The sequence below is a fragment of the Tenrec ecaudatus genome, chromosome 1 (genome assembly GCF_050624435.1).
Source record: "Tenrec ecaudatus isolate mTenEca1 chromosome 1, mTenEca1.hap1, whole genome shotgun sequence".
NCBI classification, from domain to species: domain Eukaryota; kingdom Metazoa; phylum Chordata; class Mammalia; order Afrosoricida; family Tenrecidae; genus Tenrec; species Tenrec ecaudatus.
This window is the reverse complement of record NC_134530.1, coordinates 31,741,353-31,765,300: the sequence shown is the minus strand read 5'-3', so window position 1 is coordinate 31,765,300 and position 23,948 is coordinate 31,741,353. Positions and strand designations below refer to the sequence as shown.

The 23,948-nt window shown below is 42.5% G+C and overlaps 1 protein-coding gene across 2 annotated transcripts in view; it reads right to left on the bottom strand.

Annotated features, from left to right (window-relative positions):
• Positions 1-23,948, bottom strand: part of PER3 (period circadian regulator 3) — a 60,075-nt gene that overhangs the window by 20,523 nt on the left and 15,604 nt on the right. Inside the window, exons 5-15 of one of the 2 annotated variants that reach the window (XM_075550611.1) lie at positions 22,265-22,313; positions 22,098-22,175; positions 19,895-20,031; positions 18,354-18,432; positions 14,983-15,089; positions 14,583-14,739; positions 6,548-6,653; positions 4,964-5,092; positions 4,274-4,400; positions 1,004-1,127; positions 461-585 (exon numbers count right to left, since the gene is read on the bottom strand). In XM_075550611.1, coding sequence (XP_075406726.1) covers positions 461-585; positions 1,004-1,127; positions 4,274-4,400; positions 4,964-5,092; positions 6,548-6,653; positions 14,583-14,739; positions 14,983-15,089; positions 18,354-18,432; positions 19,895-20,031; positions 22,098-22,175; positions 22,265-22,313 — 1,218 coding nt within the window. The remainder of the gene's footprint in view (positions 1-460; positions 586-1,003; positions 1,128-4,273; positions 4,401-4,963; positions 5,093-6,547; positions 6,654-14,582; positions 14,740-14,982; positions 15,090-18,353; positions 18,433-19,894; positions 20,032-22,097; positions 22,176-22,264; positions 22,314-23,948) is intronic. The other variant, XM_075550617.1, reaches the window with a different exon arrangement.

The following is a 23,948-nucleotide window of genomic DNA, read 5'->3' as shown; positions in this document are numbered from 1 at the left end:
GACAAAATCTACTTGCCATAAAGGCAATTTAAAACTACGATTATTTGTGATTACTGCTGTTAGGCACCAAGGAATCAACTTCGACTTCTAGTACCCCAGGGCTGCCACAGAAGGTTTCTGGGCTGAATCTTTACAGAAACTGATCACCAGGCCTTCCCGGGGAGCTGCTGGGTGCTCATCCAAAACACTGAGTCAATTCTGACTCACCGAGAACTGCCCCATCAGCTTTTCTGGGCTGCAAGTCTTCACAAAAGCCAACTGCCACATCTGCCTGCCACAGACTAGTTATGGGGCTCACACAGCTGCCCTACTGGTTGGCAGCTGAGCATTAACCCCTGTGCCGCCAGGGCTCGTCTATTTGTGATTACAGTGAAGTAATTAAAGACAGGAGAGTAAAGAACCAGAAAGGAAAGTTTGCAATCGTGCTCTTTCTCTCTCTGAAGGAGAGTGCTCCTGTTACCTTGCAATGTGTGGACACCATCTGCCTGGTAGATTTGCTTGTCATCTTCTGAGGATGAAGACTTTGCATTCCTATAGGATACACACTTCCTTTTCAGAGCCGGAATGTTGTAGCTCTTCAGATATCTGCGACAACACAATGAGGTCACGGGCGGACGCTCACCTGTCCCTAGACTCTACCATTTCCCATCTCTTTGCCACTTTTGTTTGGGATACTTTGTATCTTTCTTCTTTGATGACGTTTTGCTTCACAGCCCAATCACTGGATTGTGACTTCAAGTTAAGTATGGTCTTGAACTGGGGTTCAAGTCTCAAAAACTTATTTTAATGTCTTATCTACTAATATAAGCTCGAAAGGGGTGTGTGTCCCCTTTAATGTTCAATCTATTGCATTATATTTAGGTAAGATGGCCACGTTATCTACCGATTTATAGTGAAAACTTCACACAAAACAACTATTAAACAATGTATGAAGAGTCCACAGTAGCAATGCATGTATGCTTTTGGAAAAATTAACTGAAGTTTATTGAAACTTATCTTATACCTGATAACACTATCAATATAGTTGATTTGCTGGTAGGATGGGCTATGCTGATCTTTTCTCAAATCCTCATATGACTCAGCATGCATGCTAAGATTTTGGAAGGAAGAAAAGACATTCTGCTTATCTGAAAAAAACAAAACCAAAACCAAAATTGTGTGAAATTATTTAGCATTAGTTGTACTCAGCAAAATTACATTGTGGTACTTTATGATGCATGCATTCAGCTGAATGTTATCCAATAATTGAAAATGAGAGAAAATTCCAAGTGCACTGACAGAGAAAATACATAACAATGTGAGAAAACTACGATGCAGACCACACTGCACATAGAACAAGAAGGAATCTTACATCTATAGTTTTAAAAATTAGGGGTGAAATAGATGTTTCAGGCAAAGACTATCAACACATGAAACAATGAGGTGAGAAGCTGATTGGGAAAATTACACTGGAGTGATGAAGCTGACATCACCTATACTAAAGAATTAATCTCACCATCCCTAAGAGTGGGCAAGCAGGCATGGTTTTTCACGCAAGGTCAAGTGCCTCTCACTGCCTGTGCTGAACCTGTGTCCAACAGAACTTTCTATTCTGCCCAACACAGTGGTTACCAGACACATAAAGTTATTAAGCACTGTACATGTGGCTAGGGCAATTATAAATCTCAGTTTTAAATTTTATTTCATTATAACTAATATAAATTTAAATTGCCAGATGTGTTTGTTTGTTTTTTTATTTGATTCTAACCCATGGGAACCCAGGTGTGTCTGAGAACTGGGGGCATCTGAGTTTTTAACAGCTGACCTTTTGGAAGCAGACTGCCAGTAAGTGACTATTATGTATAATACCAAAGTATACGAAACCAGAAATAAGATAGCTGCAGTTGGTTCTGACTCATGGCGACCCAATGTGTGTCAGAACAGAACTTTCTGAGACTATGACCTTTCAGAAGCAGAGAGTAAGTCTTTTTCCAGCGGTGTTTGGTAGGGCGGGGGCGGGGTAGAGAAAGGCAGATGTCAAGCAGTTGCTTGCATCCTTTCAGAATGACTCTGGGACGGGAGAGGACCATCCGAGGTTTTGCTGTAGTCCGTTCCGGAGCAGACTGCCCGGTCTTCTCTTCTGGGTGCGAACTGCCAATCTTTGGTTAGACAGTTGCGTGTGCAACCAGCCACTGCTATCATCAAAACTTCTCAATAGCTCACACGGAGAGCAAACGCTCTATGAACTGGCCGCTATTATCAGAGAAGTTAATCCTTTAGTAAAAATGTACTAGACAGGGCATGGTGCCCCAACAGACTGGACTGGAAAACACTCCTAAGGGCCAACAAACGATCCCTGAACTAACTACAAGCTCTTCTTTCTTGATGTGTTTTGTTTTGTTCTTTGTCAGTGGTTTGTTGTTGTTTTGAAGTCTGGTTGTATACTGTTGCTTTCTTTTCCTCTGTCTTGTTTTTGTGCATGTTATTGTCTTCACAGGTCTGTCTAAATAAGACAGGCTGGATGAACTATCTGAGGAAAAACAACAGGACCGACAGTTCCGGGGGGACTTGGGATAGGGAGAGGTGGGGGGGGGTAAGGAAGTGGTGTTTGAACAAACACAGGGACAAGGGAACAACAGGGGACCCAAAATGGTAGTAAGGGGGGAGTGGCAGGTCTCGTAGGGAATGATCAGGGTAAGGTTACATAAAGAAGAGGTATAGCTGTAACCCAGGTGGGGACGAAGCATGGTAGTAGGGCAGGAGGAAAGTCAAGGGAGATGGAGGAAAGACCTTGGAGTCAAAGGGCATTTATAGAGGTCTAGACAAAGACATGTACATGCAAATATATATATGAGGATGGGGAAATAGATCTATGTGTCTATATTTATAGGTTTAGTATTAAGGTGGCAGAAGGACCTTGGGCCTCTACTCAAACACTCCCTCAATGCATGAATACTTTCTTTTATTAAATTGGAACTCTATGATGCTCACCCTCCCGACAAGACTGCTGAAGCCAAAGCGGGTGAACAAGTAAATGTGGTGAAGAAAGCTGATGATGCCCGGCTATCAAAAGAGATAGTGTCTGGGGTTTTAAAGGCTTGAAGATAAACAAGCGGCCATCTAGCTCAGAAGCAACAAAGCCCACATGAAAGAACACACCAGCCTGTGTGATCACGTGGTCCCGAAGGGATCAGTTATGAGGCATCAAAGAACAAAAAATCATATCATTGGCTGCACACCTCCATGATACGATTGCCGAAGACAAAAGGGTACATAAACAAATGTGGTGAAGAAAGCTGATGGTGCCCGGCTATCAAAAGAGATAGTGTCTGGGGTCTTAAAGGTTTGAAAGTGAACAAGCGGCCATCTAGCTCAGAAGCAACAAAGCCCACATGGAAGAAGCACATCAGCCTGTGTGATCACGAGGTGCCAAAGGGACCAGGTATTAGGCATCATGCAAAAATATATATATATATATACACCATAGTGAATGATGGGGGAAGTGCAGAGTGGAGACACATAGCCCATTTGTCGGCCACTGGAGATCCCCTCACAGAGGGGTTTAGGAGAGGAGATTGGTCAGTCAGGGTGCGATGTAGTACCGATGAAGAACACAGCTTTCCCCCAGATGCTGGATGCTTCCTCCCCCCAACTACCATAATCTGAATTCTACCTTACAGGACTGGATAGGGCAGAGGTTGTACACTGGTGCATATGGGAGCTGGAGGCACAGGTAATTCAGGGTGGATGATACCTTCAGGACCAGGGGTGTGAGGGGCGATACTGGGAGAGTAGAGAGTGAGTGGGTTGGAAAGGGGGAACTGATTACAAGGATCCACATGTGACCTCCTGCCTGGGAGACGGACGGCAGAGAAGGTGGGGAAGGGAGACTCCGGATAGGGCAAGATATGACAAAATAACAGTCTATAAATTATCAAGGGCTCATGAGGGAGGGGGGGGTGGGGAGGGAGGGGGGGAAAAGAGGACCTAATACAAAGGGCTTAAGTGGAGAGCAAATGCTTTGAAAATGATTAGGGCAAAGAATGTATGAATGTGCTTTATACAATTGATGTATGTATATGTATGGACTGTGATAAGAGTTGTATGAGTCCCTAATAAAACGTAAAAAAAAAATGTACTAGACCTACATTCTAAAACCTATACAACTTTCAAAATAATATTTGCTGTTACTCTTTTTACTACAATTATTGTTTAGGCAAATCAAGAAATAAAATCAGAAGACCCACAGGTCAGTTCCCATGGCCTCCTGGGAGACTCACCCAGGCTGACTTACCATCCCTTGGCACTGTACACAGCCCCACTGCTGGCTTGTTTGGTGATTTCATCATTGACTCAATGTAAAGCTGCTGACCCAGATTCTTAATTTTGTTTACATTGGCATAAACCTGCTGCAAAGTCATCTTAGAAAAAAAGCGATATTACAGGCTTAAAATGATAACAATGTACATTAAAATATATAAATAAAAGACATTTAGTGTTTAGTTCTCTGACATAAACTAAAAGTTCAGTAATAACTTCAATCCCGCTTCCTACTGTGCCATAATACACTGATACAGTCAAAACTTTAAATGTCTATCCACAAGATGTGAAAATTTTAAAAAGAAAATGTAGTTAACCCACATAATACCTTCGAAAAGTGCTATTTTCTTTCTATGGACATTCTCCCTAACCAAAGCTACTTTGAAGTTTTATTATCAGATAAAGGAGCCCTGGTGGTGAAACGGTTAAGCACTCAGCTGCTACCAGAAAGGTTGGCAGATCAAAGTCACTGACAGCTCCTTGGGAAAAAAGACACGTCAGCGATGAGTCAGAACTACCTCAATGCCTCCCAACATCATCAGATTACATCTTCAGATCAGAAACATCTATTAAGTTACTTTGTAATGACCTAGCACTGACATCGTCCGGGTAACAAAACTAAGAATATGATACCTGCACAGAAAGATAAAGCTCGCTAACTTACTGGCTCCTTTTGCATTTCCTCCACGCACTGTCCACTGGACTCACTAGAAGATGCAATGCTGATACAACGTTCCTGGGAGCCGCTGCTTCCAAGGCTTCCGTAGCCACTGGAAGTACTCGTGTGCACCGGCTGGAAGGAAAGGGCCAGCTTTTATGGTGGCAGAGCGGAGATACAGCATTATCTACCTCAGAGCCTACCTAAAACAGCCAGAAAACTAAGAGTTAAATCGCTAACTCTTAAATTAGGTTTGTGAAGATTAATGCTTTTGGCCCTCATGCTGACAGGAAAGATAGTCAGTCTCCTGTCATTTCAATAATTCTCATGGGAAAAATCTGGCTTTCTTGTTTAAACATTTCTAGAATAGCAGGTTTTAAAAAGTCCACAGTATAATAGATTTAGCAAACTTTTAGCAAAATTCCATTTTGTTTCTTTGTTTTAAATTTTACGATATTAAAAAAAACTAGATATACAATGAAAGTTTTTTTAAAGTTTCACAGACACTTGAAAACCCCTCAAGATTTTATGAAAGACATTTTGAAAACAACTGGGTTAGTAGGTCTTCTCTTGAATATCATCAGTTTTTGTTCAATGTGTCACAAACCTGCGGAAGCCCTCATAGAAACCATCTTGGGTATTTCTTTCCAACAGTTCATTTTTCCTAATTTTTTAAATCTTATAATAACTAAAGATGTACTAAGACCTGCCACCCACTGTCCTTGACCACTACTTTAAACTTGGATTTGTTAGGGATCTTAGCATAGGGATTGGGGAATACATTACCCATGCTCAGAGGTTCAAGCTTCCAGCCAGGAGGGAGTGGTGCACCGAGGTGGGCGTTACACCTGGATTGGCCCATCTGGGCCAGGTGTATTTAATTCAGCCAATGGGGTCAACCAGTCTCATCGACCACACCTCCCAGCAGGGTCCTGAAAGGCTTTTGCCCTGGCGTTCATTCCCAGCGGGTGCTACACAATGTAACGCAGCTGGGCTGCAGTCCCAGAGTGGCCAGGCTGCAGTCCTGCAACTGTACCGTGGACTGTCTAGCTTGTGGTCCATTTACTATATATAGATCCTGAAACTGTTTCTATTCTCTACACTCACTGGGATCACAAACCAGGCTTCGGAATGAATTCTTTTTCTTGCGAAGCCAAGAACCGAGGTGTATCTCTCCTAAGAGAGATCTAACAGATTTAAAACAACAAACTGAAATCAACGCCCAGAGGCTTAAAATAAGAGCAGTACTGAGAATACAAGAATTCTCCCAAATGGCACAGAGCTTCTCCTGCTATTGTTTACTGTGACTCAATTGCTGTCTTAAAATAGGCTCTTATAAATTACTCTGTATTTAACACAGAAAAAGGAACCAAAGAAATTCAGAATCAAATTTAATTTCAACACACAAAAGGGTGTGTTTTATTATAATACTGTATTTTTTACCACATTAAAAAAAAGAACACCATTTTCTGGAATAGAAAGATAAAGATTTCTCTGTCTTGCAGTTGATTCTTGTGAAGTGACTTCACTAGTAAAACAAAACACAATTATGAGGGTTCTGTGTTTGTTTTTTAAAATCTCTCCCTTTACCTGCAAGAGAAGTTTGTGAATTTGCTCTTGCAATTCTATGATGTCTTTGTCACTATTGTTCGTCTTTTTCATTCTGGGAGTAAAAACATCCTCATTTAGGGGACTCCTAGAAAATGCCAAGCAAAAGGTTGAGGTAAGCAATTTAAAACTCATTCACCAAAACAAGAGAACTCATTCACATGAAGTCTTAAGTGATTCTTAATCACTTCTTCAAAGAATAAACCAAATCTCTTACAAAGTAACTCGTTAAACCCCAACTATAGAAAACATGAGCCTAAAAATATATTTATAGAGGTATAGAAAATACTAGCAAACAAATGAAATCTTAACAGGTTTCTTTAGCAGACTCATCAGTGACTAATGGAAAGTCCATTTAAATCCACTAGCTACTGTGTAGGATGAAGATGTGGCAGTCTGCTTCCACACACAGATTGCCCCAGAAACCCCTGGGGATGTTCCATTCTGTCCCACAGAGCCACTGTGCGTCAGAATTGACTTGCCAGCAATGGGCTTTGGTTTCGTTTCTCTACGCTGTGGTCTTTCTAAGGAGTCCTGGAAGTGCAATGGGTAGGTCTGTAGTTTGAACCCACCACAGCTCTATGGAAGAAAAGACCTGGCAATCTGCCCACAAAGCGATTTGCTCACAGTGGTGCAGTGATTTACCTGATACGGCTCCTCTAACCATGGTCTCTGTAACTCCCACCACATGACGGGTGGAACCATGCAGCGTGGGTGTAATTTCTCTTTTCCTGACAGGCCTCAAAATAGGTGGGACAAGACTGATAGGAAGATATGATTCTGTTGTCAATGATTGTTAATTACTAATTGTGATTATAAAAATTTAGAACTCTTTAATTGGGAATTGGCCAATTTTGCCTTCCTGGAGGATATAAAATGAGTCATCTTAGGAAAAGGAAGGGGAATCTCACTACCACCAAGAAAAAAGGGCAAGAAGTGGATGTGTGCTGAGCCTCCCAATGCAGCAGAGTGAGCTGTGACAGCAGAGGAGGACCGAGAACCAGAGCGTGGACAGAGTGGTCGGCAAAAAAGCCGGTGCCTTTAGGCAAGAGGCACGCTTGTGGAGCTAGGTTTCCTGACCCATGGAGCTGCAGCTGAGCACCTTTGACCGAGGCTTATGGGGAAGTGGGGTACCTTTTAGACTTTTCTCAGCAGCACTAAAGGGGTTTTGGAATCCTGCCCAGGCAGGACAGAGTAAAGGGGCTGTGTCACTGCGCAGGAGAACTAGAGAAAGGCCCTATCAGCTTGGACGTGGAGGGGCTCTCCAGATCAAAGGACTAGCTCCTGAGCATTTCTGACCCTGGACTGCACGCTGTTTGACTTCCCTAACAAACCCCACCATTGTCAGCATGGTCTGGGAGTTGTGTGTGGCCACTGCGATGAATTGCCGCATCCTTCAGAGAAGTATAGAGTGCCATGGAAGAATGGCTGGTGTCACACTGGTGAAGAAGGTTGGAGGGTGAAAGCATGTCTGACCCCTAGTTCACAGGAATCAGCATTAGGCTGATGTTGAGTTTGAGTCTTCTCCTTTGTGAAGTCAGAGGGTCAGACATGGTCCCCATGCCATTCTTACGCTCACTAAGAGCCAAAAGGCCGGGAGTCATCTTCAACGCATAACTACCTGCAGGACAGAGTAGAACTGCCCCACAGGGTTTCCAAGGCTGTCCTTTTTCTTTCTCAAGGCTGTACCCTTTAGCAGATTGCCACATCTTTCTCCCACGGAGCAGCTGGCGGATTCCAGCCAACTTTTAGTGAACAGCCAAGTGCTATCTTCAATAACTGCTAGCCTTAAAATTTAACATTAACTGAATACTATATATACTCGAGTATAAGCCGAGTGTTTCAGCACATTTTTAATGCAGTTTTGTAGTAAAATTAGGTGCCTCGGCTGATATTTAGTTGGCTTATACTCGAGTATATATGGTAATATGCTGTAGGAATTTTAAGATCCTAAGTTTGCCAATTTAGGTTGAAGCTGAAGAAAATTAAGACAAATCAACGATAGCCAAAAAAGGCCCTGAGCATATCCCACTTGAATTTCTAGAACATCTCAAGAATGCATTGAACACGAATCACAAGATTTGACGTACTGAACACTAATGATAGCAGTGAAATGACATCCAGAACATCACGCATGAAGAAAAAAAATCATTAAAAATGACAGAAAAGAAAAAAAGCAAAGTGAATGTCAAAAGAGACTGAAATGTGCTCTTAATTATAGAATAGCAAGGCAAATGGAAGAAATAATGAAGTCACAGAGCTGCACAAAAATTTTCAAAGGGCAGCCCCAAAAGACAAAGTAAAATATTATAATGAGATGTGCAAAAGACCTAGACTTTGAAAACCAACAAGGAAGAAACACTCAGCATACCTTAAACTGAAAGAACTGAAGAAAAAAATTCAAGCATCAAAGTTGCAATATTGAAGGATTCTATGGGACAAATACTGAAAGATACAGGAAGCATCAAAAGAAAATAGAAGGAATACACAGAGTCACTGTACCCCAAAAAACTAGCTGACATTCAACCATTTCAAGAGGTAGCATACGAGGGGGTCCTCCCCCTCAAAAACTAGACTTCTTTTAAAACTATGTATTTCAAAAGGAAACAGAGGCAAGCTCTAGGAAGCAAAGGCACAGATAGGGAGATTGACAGAAGTGTGCACTTATGCAAATGCATTCAAACATAGCATAGTGGTATTGACCTGTGTACATATACTTAAAAGGCAATCCACTGAAGCTGCAGACAGACCTTGGGCCTCGGCTTATACCTCCCCTCAATACAAGAACAGTTTGTTCTAACAAATTGGCATTTTGTGATGTGAACTCACCCGGCCGCCCCCTACACAATCACTAAAGACAAAATGGGAACATAAGCAGATTTGGTGAACACAGAGGACGGTGCACAGCTATTAAAAGATATAGTGTCTGGAGTCTTAAAGGCTTGAAGTTAAACAAGCAGCCAACCAACAGTGAAGCAAGAAGCACACCAGCTGGTGTGATCATGAGACTGGGCAACAGGCATCAGAAGATTTACAACAAACAGTAAACAAACAAACAAAAGTGCATTGGTGAGAATGGAGGGGGGGTTGGAGCAGAGACCCAAAGCCCATCTATGGACAATGAAGCATCCCCCCACAGAGGGGTCACAGGGAGGGGGTGAGTCAATCAGGGTGCAGTAGAGCACTAATGAGTCATGCAATATACCTCTGTTCCCTGGAGGCTTCCTCACCCCCCACTATCACAACCTCAGTGCCGCCTCCCAATCTAGACTGAATGGGAGCACGTACATAAGTATAGGCAAGAGATAAAACTCACAACACATGGAAGCCAGGAACAGGAATGGGAATAGAGATACCAAAAGGGTAGGGGGAGTGAGGGAGAGGCAGGGAGGGAGGGGGGCACCAATCACAGTGAATGGCACATATCCACACACCCCATCCACGGGGAAGAACAACAGAAACCAGAGGGGAAGGGAGACAGCGGTCGGAGTGAAATCTGAAAATAATTAACAATCTACAATTTATCAGAGGGCCACGAGGGTTGTGGGGGGAGGAGGGAGGGGAAAATCCCAAGGGTTCAATTGAAAGTAAATGTTTAGAAAAGAACGATGGAATATATGTATGAATATGTTGGAGACAATTGATACATGGATTGTAACAAGAGTTTTAAGAATCCTCAAATAAAATGAAAAAAAGTTAAGTATTTAATGTTTTAAAGAAAACAAACTTATCACCTTCAAAGCACTCTGCATTACACTTAATACATTTGTGAAATCTGTGATTCCATTATTGGAAACATTTATCAAGCTCATCTGTTTGGACGGCTGACAGTATTTCCTTGTTTTTTTCTTTACCTCTTCTGCTTAGTTAAGTCACTGTGCTTTCATGTCCTTCTGCACTCACAGAATCAAAAAGAAGCTCCATGGAGTGAGGTCAGGTGAATAAGGTGCATGAGGCAAAAAGAGGCATGCTGGTTTTTACCAAAAATTGACGCACTAAGATGGCTGCATGAGCAGGTGCACTGTCATGTTGGCAAAATCAGTCCCTGATCTGCCACAAATCAGACCTCTCTTGTCACACACTGTTAAGCAATCTTTTAAGAATCTCTAAAAGAAGTTTGATTAACAATCCGACCTGGTGGAATGAACTCCAAATGCACTATCCCGCTCACATTTTTTTTTTAAAGAGCATCATCATGATCTTTGATGAAATACCAACTGGAATATTTCAGCAAGCTGATGCAGCCCTGGAAGCACTCACTGGTCTGCACCAAAGAATCTGGAACTTGGCTAGCTGGCCAACTGACTGGAAGAGATCTGTATCTGCACCCATATCAGAGAAACGGGACCCAGCAGAATATGCAAATTATAGAACATCATCACAGTAATACTACAAACTAGTATTTTGAACACCCATATGATATGCCAGTCACTATTCCAAACACCCATATAAACAAAATAGTGCATTGTCAATCATCTCCGTGGGGTATAAGGTGATTGCACTGATGACATCACTTTTCCCAATGACACAACACTCTGGGCTCTGTTGGTATGAGGAGTCTATGCGAGTACAGATCATCTTGAGCCATAGCCCATGAGCTGCCCTACACAGTTCAATCTCCCCTTCTGTTGAGTTCTGTTTACCCTAAGTATGGGGCTTGGTGCCAAGAGAGACTTTGTGGATCAGTTCTTCTAAGTGCAGATTCCTACCCAACAGACCAAAACCTGTCGAGTCACTGGGAGGAGGGCATCGAGGTACTAAGTATATGGTGATTCTGGGTCCCTTTCCATTGAATACCCCCAAGCCAGGGGTTCTCCTAAGGTCCAATGACTTCCACAGTCCCAGGGTGACCACTTTTTCCCTCACCCATTCAAGCACCCCAGTTCTCAGTCCAATGTGTAGGCAACTTTGAGGCAGGGATTTGTTCATTCAGCCAGGACTCTGTTAAACCCTGCTGGTGTAGCCCCTGTGTTATGCCACCCTTCCTGCACAATCCATGTCCAGGGTCATCATGCAATTTAGTCCATGACATGGTTCACCGAGAGTTGGGTAGAAACATATTCTGGTGTTTACCCAGGAACATAAAATCTGGCCCATTGTCCACCCAGGGTCCCTACAATCATTATTTAACACCCCTTCCCAATATGATGCTTCTTCTCTCCAATCGCCCACCATAATCTCCAAGAGACCTGTCAGCCTCTCCTCTGTAATGTACATGCTCCTCTCCCCTATTCATAGCTTGGTTTTCCGACAATGATCTCCCATCTCTGTGGGGGGCCCCTTGATTTGCCCCAGTGTTGTCTCAATGTTGTGTCGCCTCAAGTGGATGGTCATCTCTTATTTTCCCTGCTTGAGGGAGTGACCTCAGACAACGTATATCTGGGGTCTTAAAGGCTTTTATTCAAACAAGGAGTCAACTAAGTCCACATGGAAGAAGCACACCAGTTTGTGTGATACAAAGATGACAATAACAAAATTCAAATATGACAAAGGGAACAGTTATCAGAGCTCTAATTGTGAACATCCAATTTGTGGGAGACTTTGGAGGGCAGTGGGAGCCCAAAACTCATCTGCAGAGTATCTATGCAGATTACATTGCTGTCAGATTCCCTCTACCACAGGCAAAGGTCTGGAACAGCCTGACTATAAAGCATAGATCACTGTAATCCTGATTATGTTGGATTGAGCTTGATCCTGGGTCAGCTGACCTCCCTCTAGGCCGAACCTGAATCTGTTCTAGGTGCAAGGATCTCTTGCGCATTTCATGACAAACATTTCTTCCCTGGGTTTTTAAATATTGATGGTGGTCTCTTTTTCATTCATTGTTTGTATTTTTGTCTTTATATTACTACTGTTTTATCCTTACCATGTTATCTCATTTTTGTTCTTTACGGTTTCTGCTGGGTTTACCAGTTTGTGAAGCACAGAAGGAGTGAATGCAGAGATAGTAACTGATGCAAGGGTTTTTAAGGGATGTAGAGGCAGGGGGAGGGAGCACTAGAGCTGAATGTGATTATACAACTCATTTTAAAGGTGATTTAATCATAGGAGGGAATAAAAAAGGTTCTAAAATTTATTGTGATAATGACTGTACAATACTTGATATGACTGAATGACTAAATGACATGATCATGTAGATTATGTGCCCAAAAAACTTAAGTAAAAAGGGTCGCATACAGTTTCATTTAAAACTGGGGTTCACATAGCTAGTAAATAACTAGTGGAGAGTCATGAAGAGTCTCATATGTGTAGGTTCAAAGTCCACACATGACATTGCCGGGCTTTCCTGCCTCTAGCACCTCAACAATGTAGGTGCTATCAATGAGGTGGAGTCCCTTGGTATGCAAATGGTTAATGTGGTTGGCTCCTAACGTAAAGGTTGGAGGTTCAAGTCCACCCAGGAGTACTTTGGGAGGCCTGGCAATCTACTTCTGGGAAATCAGCCATCAAAGATCCTTGACACAGATCTGTTCGAATACATGTGATACAAGAGTTGGAGTAAATAGCAGTGCTTTATCTAACCCAAATTAATTATCTGCAGGCCACAGAGACAGAGCTTTCATCAAGCGTTGGCAAATATTCTCTGAAGGGTTGGGGGAGCACTGCGTGTACAGAACGGCAATCAGAATAACACACACCAGTCCTAGTCTCCACTTTTTAAGTACCTTCCTGGCCAAGCTACTTGTTTCACAGGGTCTGCCTTTTACCTCTAAGATTAGACCCAACAGTTCCTAACCTGCCTAAGTGAGTTGCGGGGTACGCTTTCAGTTGTCAAAGCTTCCCAAAGCCACGGCTGATGGGCATCCCGTAGGAAGACTCTTCCCTGTCCGGGGTGGTTCTAACAACCGCCTGGTTTTATTTTCATTTCCCAGTAGGTTTCCCTTTCTGATCAACACAGGGAGTAGTCGCATTTCTTATCTTCATTATTAACTTAGTTTCCCAGCAGTGCTGTGTATAGATGTGCTTTACACAATTGATGTATGTATATGTATGGATTGTGATAGAGTTGTATGAGCCCCTAATAAAATGTTAAAAAAAAAAAAGAGTATGGCCTACAAAACCCTGTGGGGCATTTGTACTGTGAGGATTTGGAACTGACTCCACAGTACCCAACAACAACACGGCTACTGCCATTTATGTATATAATCCTGCACTATGAAGTACAGTTTTTCCCTCTCAAGATGATATTGAAGATACAGGTCCAGCTTTCATGCTTAGAACAGCAACAACAAAGACCTCAAAGGAAACCCTCTGCCCAAATCTACAACTCTAGAGATCAAGTGAGCATGGGCCACAAGTTCAAGGGGTTGATGTAACTAGGAGCATTTCAGGTTACAAGAGCACCGAGGCAGACTGCTCAGGTTGATTTCACATGATTCTGCTACAGGCAAAAGCATTTGAACAGCTACAATAACAGGGAAAAAATCTAATTTTTCAAGATAAAAATTTAATAGAACACACACATAAGGGGCATTTGACAGCAGAAGCTTGATGTAAAAAGTTTTACATGCTCATGAAAGGGAATTTTAGCATACACAAAAGCAAAAGAAAAATATATTCTCCATCATCCCATAATTTATGCTTACTCACAATATATATTTTGATTTATTTCCAAACTTCTTTCCCTTATAGTGTGTGTGCTTATTTAAAGCATAACTGTAATCTTAGGAATCAAACACTTATGTACACTTTTTATATCTAATGCCTCAAATACTTTCCTATGTTACATAATCTCTGTAAAAGTTTTTATTGGCCAATATCATCTATGTCAAAAACCATCCAGCGTTTACTTAATGATGGTTAAGATGGCACTGAAGCTATTTCAAAGCTTATGCTGCAAAGCATGCCTTCCATTTGGAAAGCTTTTCTGATACACACAGCCCAACTATCTTCCAACAGCACCGAGTCATAGCTGCACTGATCTTATTTGATGTTCCAACTGGTTTATGGGGAACCGATGGGTTAACACACATTTGGTGAAATATAATGCCTAGGTCATTTGAATAGACTGACTTACGTCTGGACTTTATGCTGACCAATAATGAAAGAAACTTTCCGACTCCAGGGGTTCACAAAGCTGGACCAACTGGAATCCAGTATGACGTAATCTCCACTTTGAGTACAAAATCTAATGGGCGAGTGTGCAAAAGGAGGCCGGCCTGCATATTTCAAGACTGTATGAAACAACAGAGCAAAACCAGAATTCATTTAACAGAAATTGATCAAAACAACATCTGTTGTAGGCATTCATTTGTAAATTTCTTAGTCTGTCAAAACAGAAAAAATATTCTTCTTGGCAGTTTCAATACATTGTTTACTTAGTTAAAACTTTAATGGCTTAGCATCATGAACCATTAAGTAGAATATTAGAATAATGATAAAAAGTTGTTCTTTCAATTAAAAAAGGAGGTCCTTGCCTTTCTGGTGTATGGCGAGCATGAGAGCGCGATCTTCTGGGTGCAAATACGTTAAGACTGATGTCCCAATCAGATCCTGAGGTAGGTAGCCCAGCAAAGGGACTGCCCTGGGACACAGAGACAGAACACGTTACCGCAAACCAAAGATCCAAGAGATCGTTCTAGAGCTTGCTTACAGCGGAAGCATGCTAGACTCTAAGTAATTTAGAAACTTATACTTTAACACTTTTCAAAAACAAGTAATACATAAAATGTTCAAAAATGTAAAAAGCATCTAAGTGCTTCTATGTGGGGGAATGATGGACATCTAGCAGGTTTCATCAACATTGTCTAAGGAACTTGCTAAAAACCAGATTCACAGGCTCACCATAAACTTACCATATACACTTGAGTATAAGCCAACCCGAGTATCATTCGAGGCACCTAATTTTACCACAAAAACTGCATTAAAAAATGTGCTGAAAAACTCAGCTCATACATGAGTACATATGGTTTTAAACCAGAACCTCTGGGAGTAAGATTGGAAAACTGCGTTTTTAACAAGTTCTTCAGAGGACTCTGAAATCCAGACAAGTTTGGAATACTGGTCCACTTAGTGGGACCTTTTGCTGCCATTTCAAAGATCTTTGAAGAGGACACCACACTCTAACACAAGAAGAAATCTTAATGAATAATGCAAGCTACAAATATGATTACAACGATAAAACAATGTCCCCCAGAGGTAATAGGAGACAGACAGTCACCTAGCACACAGGGAAGTCCTAAGGGAAAGATGTTAGAAATATGTAGAAAAGGCTGATCGCGCAAAGATGGCCTGCGTATTAAACACCACAAATACTTCCTAGTGCAGGGGCAGCACATCTTTTGAAACTGAAGAGCCAATTCCGTCCTTCACAAATTTTTAAAAATTATTTGAGAGCCATAAATATATTCTTAAAAGTGAAATCATCATTATCTCATTAATATCCTTTAAAAAGTTTATAAATGAAACTATGATAGTTCTCGCTTTCAATTTCACTTCAGAGCCACAAGCACGAAAGAGCTGCGTATGGCTTGTGAGCCAGTTTGCAACCCTGTTCCACTGCAATCAATTTAAGTAATTTTCAGAGTAATGTTTAGCTACAATTTCTTCATCGACACAGATGACATTATATAAAGGGCCACCACTTGCTACTTAATTTCAGTGTAACTATTTGCGATAGTTTATTGTGCCAGCCTGGCCGATAAACACAAGTAGGATTAACTGAAGGGCAGAGGGATAAATGGCTCGGTGAGCCTCGCCTTGCTTGTTCTGTGCCTCAGGTTAAAGGGGTATACTACCTATTGGATGCCTAGCCTGTGGACTGTGTCGCTGTAAGTTGAGGTCCCTTTAAGCCCACACAATTGGAATGTTCATCTCTGGAGCTGGGGACCGACAGTTGATGACAGTTGGGGACCTGCCTTGCTGTTTGCTGCCTGGGTATATATATAGCCCAGCTCTCTCTACAGAAGGGGACTGGCACCTGGCAGCTCTCAAAACTTGAAGGACTGCTAGTGTCTCACTGCTTTATAATTTAACTGTCAATTTCTTGTATTATCTATCTGTATATAATTTAACAGATCATTTCTTGTATTATATCTCTATCTTTATAAATATTTTATATATAATTACTAGCAATCTGGTTTGTCTCTCTAGAGAACCCTAACACACTATTATTAAAAAAACTCAATGTCAGATGTTAAGATTCTTTTAAGCAAAACTTAATAACTAACAACCACAACTCTTCTAGGCATTTTATACATTGTTGCTTTGAATTTACGAGTGTAGTACAGTATACTGGTCTCCAGATTTTTAAGTTAAATTTTAATACAAATGTAGAAAAACCTTAGGGATTACTGATGTGGCGTTCCAATGTTTTATTTGCCCTAATACACTAAAAGGACAGTAATAAGCAAAAATTATATTATTCAATATCACTAGCTTTTAATGAAATACTACTTTAACACCAGAAAAAAAGTAGGAAGTATATAAGGTAAAACAAGCAAATCAACAACAACCATCTTTTACATTAATTTAGTTTCACAAACAAAAACTACCCTTATTTTTTTTATTTTTTTCCTTCCTTCCTTTCTTTCTCCTCTGCCCCCAACTTCACAATGATAAAAATGTCATCATAAGTGGGTTGGGTAACCAATGACTGAGTGGAAATGATGCTGGAGCCAGTGCCAAGAGAGCAGTGTCTTTGCCTCATTTGGGATGAAGCTTCACACAGTAGGAACTCTCAGTAAACTGGTCCAGGCTCTGTGCCTTCCTTTGCAATGTGAAACAAGAGCCTCGGCCCTACCTGCAGGAGTAGACTGCTATGAAACCAACTTTGAAAAATTGAAAATCACTCCTAGAAGCAAAGCATGGATATGCAAGATCTCCTGCTTATACTAAATGTATACCACACAAATTCCAATGTCACTAATCAAAACTAGGCAAATGGAAAATGCCAACCGTATACAGGTATGTATCATTTAATATCAATGATGTGCTTTGTGAAAAGATGTTTTGTTTTTTGGAAGTCCTTATGGGAACCTGTTTCTGGCAGCTGAATGGACTGAGAGGACATTTACAGCTGGTTGGGGTGCACACCACACAATGTGCCCAGCTCTGCCAGCTGTTCCATTGACTTGAGCTGAAGCAGCGCAGGCCCTGCTGTCCGCCTGTCCCCTGGACGGAGCCCACGAGCTGATTCCCTGAGCTATCCTCTCTGCCTCGCCTGCTTGCATCTCAGTGCTGCCAAAGCTGCGTGTGGGGTCTTTTAAACCATTCTCCCTCAGTACCACTGAGTCAATTCTGACTCGCAGGACCCTGCAGGGCAGAACTGCCCCGTGTGTGACCCAACTGTTCACAGGAGCAGAAAGCCTATCTTTCTCCCAAGGAGTGGCTGATGATTTCAAGCTTTGGACTTTATGAACAGCAGCCCAGCATATACACCCTCGGCCACCAGGGATCTTTTGAAACCACTAGGAGAAAATAAACTAAAGTAGAGCTACTTTTCCTATTAAAAAAAAACAAAAACAACTTATGGAATTGCGGACATCAATTTGATCAGGTGTTATCAAAAATTACATAAGGCAATGCATACCTGTACTACTAAGCCAAAGCCAACCTGCTGTTATCAAGTCGATTCCGACTCATATAGACCATATCACAAAGCCAACTAACACACCTTTCTCCCACAGATCAGTTGGTGGGTGCAAAGTGCTGAGTTTTCAATTAGCAGCTGACTGCTTTTACCACTGGATCACCATGGAGCCTCAAGATATGTGAATGTGCTGTAAACTTTTTATATTTTTTAGTTTATCTCCAGGAACAAATTTCTTTGACTTAAAGAAGTACTTACCTTTCATCTACTTCAAGGAACACACACCCTGGGGTATGTGTTGTGGTGAAAATCCTTTTATTCGCTGGGATTCGAGGAGCTAAGGAAAACAACAGCTGCATTTAAAGGCCAACATTTAATTCATCTTCTACCACAGTAATCACATAACATACAAAAAGGGGAATGGAATCTCTAGATGAAATAGCAGAAATTTCATTTAGGGGACTGGTCTTAAAGCAGTCAGAACTGGAGTTGACAATGATTGTCATTACTAGATATAGTATTAGGTCAAAATGAAATGCTTGTTATAGCTAACTTTAAGCAGAGAGCAAAGTATACTCACTGAATGGCTAGTCTGCTCATCACAAGTTAAGGAAAAGCTGATATAAGTTAAAATTCAGGACTTCCGGTATTTGGGTTCCCAAGAATATGACTCTTAGACACACCCTTTAAGTCTGGAATTAAACCCACCCCCCACCCACTACACCACCCTGTGGATCAACTTTCAGCTCAACAGTAGACTATAGGGTGAATAATTTTATGTATTTATTAGACCAACGAACCATACAGGAACAAAACAGCAGCATTTGCTTGGGACAAAGTTCAGAAGGCAGGAAAAGGACCAGAAAGAAGGATGAATGGAAATGAGAAACACAGGGAAGTAGTGGGAAGGGCTCCTTGGTGGGGATTGCAGTCAGTGTCACCAATCAAACTGTGTGTGGTACGACACATTTTATACAGGCAATGATCTGCATCCCACTTTGGACAATAGTATATGGGGTCTTAGAAGCTTGTGATGATCCATCTGAGACATAGCGATTAGTCTCTTCCCGTCCAGAGCACAGGAGTGAAGAAAACCGAGGGAGCAACTGGACGACAAAGGATGAGGGGACCACGAGAATCCTAGCCAACATGGCTCTGAGGCCAGAAGCACACCACTATGAAACACTCTGGCTGGAATCACAACAGTGGGTTCTAGAGACAAGGGGAGAGAAATGTAGAACAAAAACCCAAGTTTACAAAAATGGCCCGATTTAACTGGTCTGACAAAGACTGGAGGAACCCCTGCGACTATGGTTCAAGACACCTTTCTGACCTAGAACTGAAGTCCTTCCCAGAGTTCATCTTTCAGACAAATGACAGGCTCATCAACAATCATACCCATGAGGAGCATGCTCTTTACACCAATCAATTATCTGAGGTCAAAAAGATGGTCTTTTCCGAAAGCAAAGCTAAGAAGAAAATGTGAACTACAGGAAATCAGGAATCCAGATTGGAAACGGGAAGAGTGCCGACACCTTGCGGGGAATGCAGCCAATACACGGGACCCTTTATGTATGAACTATCAAATGGGAAACTAATTTTGCTCTGCGAATTTTCATCTACAGTACAATTAAAAAAAATTTTTAAACTAAAATAGGAATGTCTAAAGCATTGAGGGGAAACACGAAGGCTCAAGAAGCTTTCTGACTGTTCGACTGCACAAAACAAGTTTTCCCAGGTCCCTGTCTTCTGTGCTGGCATGTCTGCATCTGCATCAGAGAGTAGGAACTCCAACTCACCTTCATAAGCAGAGTGAATCTTCTCAGCCAGCATGAGGCAGCAAGGCTCAGGTTCTGGCTGAGTGGAGCTACACATGTGAATCAAATAGGGGATAATCCGGAATGGGCAGTAGTTCTTCTCTTGATCTGCACCTTCCCTAAAGAAATTAAAAAATGGTTAGACTGGCGACAAGGCATTCAATGAGTCAAATGCAAAACAAGACTGCCGAAATGTTTTATTGGTGATTCCAAAGAGAGATGTTACCAAATTAAAAAAATGTTTAAGCACATTTATTTTCAAAAGGGAATTTTTTCTTTAAATGCTCCCTAATATCTTACTCTGTTGCATGACACCTTTATAAAGTGTTGAAAAGCAAGGAGGTCAATTTGAGGACAAAGGTGTGCCTGACCCAAGCCCTGGTGTTTCAATTGCCTCCTATGCAGGTGAAGGTTGGACCATGAATAAGAAAGACCACTAAAGAATGAATGCATCTGAATCATGGTGCTGGCTGACTTGGAAGAAGTACAACCACAATGCTCCTTTAGAAGTGAAGATGGAAAAACTTCATCTCATCTATTTTGGACATGCTATCAGGAGACCAGTTCCTAGAAAAGGACATCACGCTTGGCAAGTTAGAAGGACAATGAAAAAGAGCAAGATTGATAACAAAACGGATTAACACAGTGATCGCAACATACAATTGTGAGGGTGGTGCAGGACGGGGCAGCCAGGTCTACTGCAATAGCAAGGGTTTCCAGAGTCAGAACTGACTTGACCACACTTCACCAGCACCACCTCCTCCTCCACCACCTCCTCCTCCAACAGCTCCAACTCCTCCACCACCACCTCCTCCTCCACCACCACCACCACCTCCACCTCTACCACCACCACCACCTCCTCCTCCTCCACCACCACCACCTCCACCATCACCACCACCACCACCACCTCCTCTTCCACCACCACCTCCTCCTCCTCCATAACCTCCACCTCCACCACCACCACCACCACCACCACCACCACCACCACCACCACCACCACCACCACCACCACCACCTCCTCCTCCACCACCACCACCACCTCCTTCTCCACCACCTCCTCCTCCAACAGCACCACCTCTACCACCACCACCACCACCACCTCCTCCTCCTCCTCCTCCTCCACCACCACCACCACCACCACCACCACCTAATCCTCCTCCTCCTCCTCCTCCACCACCACCACCACCACCACCCCCTCCTCCACCACCACCACCACCATCACCACGAGACATTATTTCCCAGTTATTCAATGCAGACAAAGTCCCAGTTTGATGACAATGAGGGTGAAGGTGAAACAGTCATTCTGTGACTTTTCTCCTGATCTCTGGGCCCTAACCCGCCACTGACATTCCTGCCTGCAGAAGGACAGATAAGATTGTCCATCTCATTTCCAGCTCGCTCAAGCGCCGTCACACTGAGCAGAGTGGAGACTTTGCCCTCCCAGCTCCTCTTCCCCAATCGCTGCCTAGAAGTGCCCCCTACTCTCTTTCAAGGAACTGAGTCAGTCTGTTTCTACTGCCGCTTTAACTGGCATAGGCCCTGCACATGGACCAGCAGTCCATAAAGGTGCCAGCTTGGGAGGGCTGATCACCAGTCTACCAGGAGAAATGTGGGAGCTACAATGTAGCCCACTAAGCCTGGTGGTCCTTCTACTTCTCAAGGGATTCCCCAATGGGCTCCCTCACTGCTGCCTCCAAGCTCCTCACTCAACTTTATTGCTGGTTTGTTTTGCCATTCCAGCTACCAAGAGGGGTTTTCAATAATTTCCATGGAGACTGACAAGAGTTTTCTCTTCTCTAAGTATTTAAAGCTATTAGTAATGTCATTACTAAATGTTGGGGATCAAATTGTCATTTGAAACTAATTTTTCTTATTTTGAAAGCAAGATTAATAACTTACGAGTCAATTCAGAAGAGAACAAAATCAGTATTAATCCTCCTCTAAAGCAAATGACTGTTAACATTTTGGTCCATTTCCTTCTACTTCACTGCTTCTGGACCATTTAAATCCTCATATGTATAACAAATGCAAAAATTAATTTAAGCTGTAACTGAAAATACCAACAGGAATAGACCAAGACAACGGTCATTTTAAAATGCAAACACCCAATGGGTCTCATAGGCCGCTAGGGTAAGAATCAGCTTTCCACCCATTGCTTTAGCATCTACTTTTCTCTCAAGCATACCTGTATGTACGTTTTCTTCGGTCAAAGCACAAACTCTCGGTGACAAGATCTGTTAGGTCTTCTGTATCCACAAATGAACTTGATTGAAAACAGGAAAAAAAAAAAGAACTACTACGGAAAATCAGCAGGGTCCACCCTCGCTGGCAGTCATAAACGCCAATACTTACCGAATCCTGCAGAAAAAGGATTTCACTGGAGCAAATTCGGACTGTGCGGCTGCAGGGGACAGAGACATACCGTCAATCGCCTGCTCCCACTTAGGAGGGAAGAGAAGAGCACTGGGGAATGAAGTTGCACTGTCAGCCACACTAAGAAGAAGCTTGCTCTACAAGTACTCTTGAGGTCTGCCGCTGGCCCAATCCCAACTACATGGACACCCCCCCCACCAACCCCCCCAAGAATGCACTTTCGAGGACAGCACTGAAGCTGCAGTTCAGGGAGAAGGGCACTTCTGATCAGGAGCAAGGGAAGAGGGAAGGAGAGAGAGTGGAGCACATCTTGGCCCAGCAAGTCCAGAGGATGATCTTCTGGTTGAGAGCAGCCAATGCACAGAGAGGACCATACATGAGACACACTGTTCCTCACTGACCCACAGCGCTACGGGGGATGGCACTGGAGACACGGTGCAGGAGCTGTGCCAGATCTGAGCACACCACAATGGGGCGAAACACTAAGGGCGTGCAGCGGAGAAGCAGGGGGATCAAAGCAAAGTCCCTAAGGAATATAAAAAATAGACTTTGGGGCCAGCGCATGGCACCACATCAGACGCGACTGGAAAACACTCATAAAGGTAAACAGACAGACCTAGAACTATTTATAGGCTTTCTTTTTTTGCTGTTGGTTTTTTTTGGGTTGTTTAGTTTTCTTTGGTTGTTATGTTTTGCTTTGCCTTGTTTTTGTGCTTATTTTTAATCATTTTATTAGGGGCTCAGTTATCACAATCTATACATCCATCCATTGTGTCAAGCATATTTGTACATATGTTGCCATCATCGTTTTCAAAACATTTTCTTTCTACTTGAACCCTTGGTATCAGCTCCTCATTCCTTTGCCCTCCCTGTGAACCCTTGATAATTTAGAAGTTATTATTACTTTTACATGTCTTACACTGACCAATGTCTCCCTTATTATTGACTCTGCATGTCTATCTAGATAAGATAGGTGGGATAAACAATCTGGAGGAGAAAACAACCAGACCGATGGTCCCGGGGATACATGGGAGAGGAAGAGGCAGGGGAAAGAAAGGGAGGTGCCAACAAACCTGGGGACAATGGAACAAGTGACCTAAAATCGATGGCGAGGAGGGTGTAGGATGCCTGGAGGGGCTTGATCAAGGGCAATGTAGCCAAGAGGAATTACCTAAACCCAAATGAAGGCCGAACATGATAGTGGGACAAAAGGAAAGTAAAAGGAAACAGAGGAAAGCACTAGGAGGCAAAGAACATTTATAGAGGTCTAAATACAAGTATGTATATATGTAAATACATTTATATATAATGATAGGGAATAGATCTATGTACATAAATTTATTTGTTAAGTATTAAGGCAGCAGACGGACATTGGGTCTCCACTCAAGTACTTCCTCAATGCAAGAACACTTTTGTTGTACTACCCCGGCACTTTGTAATACTCACCTTCCCTGACACGATCAATGAAGACAAAATGGGTGCATAAGCAAATGTGGTAAAGGCAGCTGATGGTGCCCAACTATCAAGAGATATAGTAGCATCTGGGGTCTTAAAGGCTTGAAGGTAAACAAGTGGACATCTAGCTCAGAAGCAACAAAGCCCACATGGAAGAAGCATACCAGCCTGTGCGATCACGAGGTGTAGAAGGGATCAGGTACCAGGC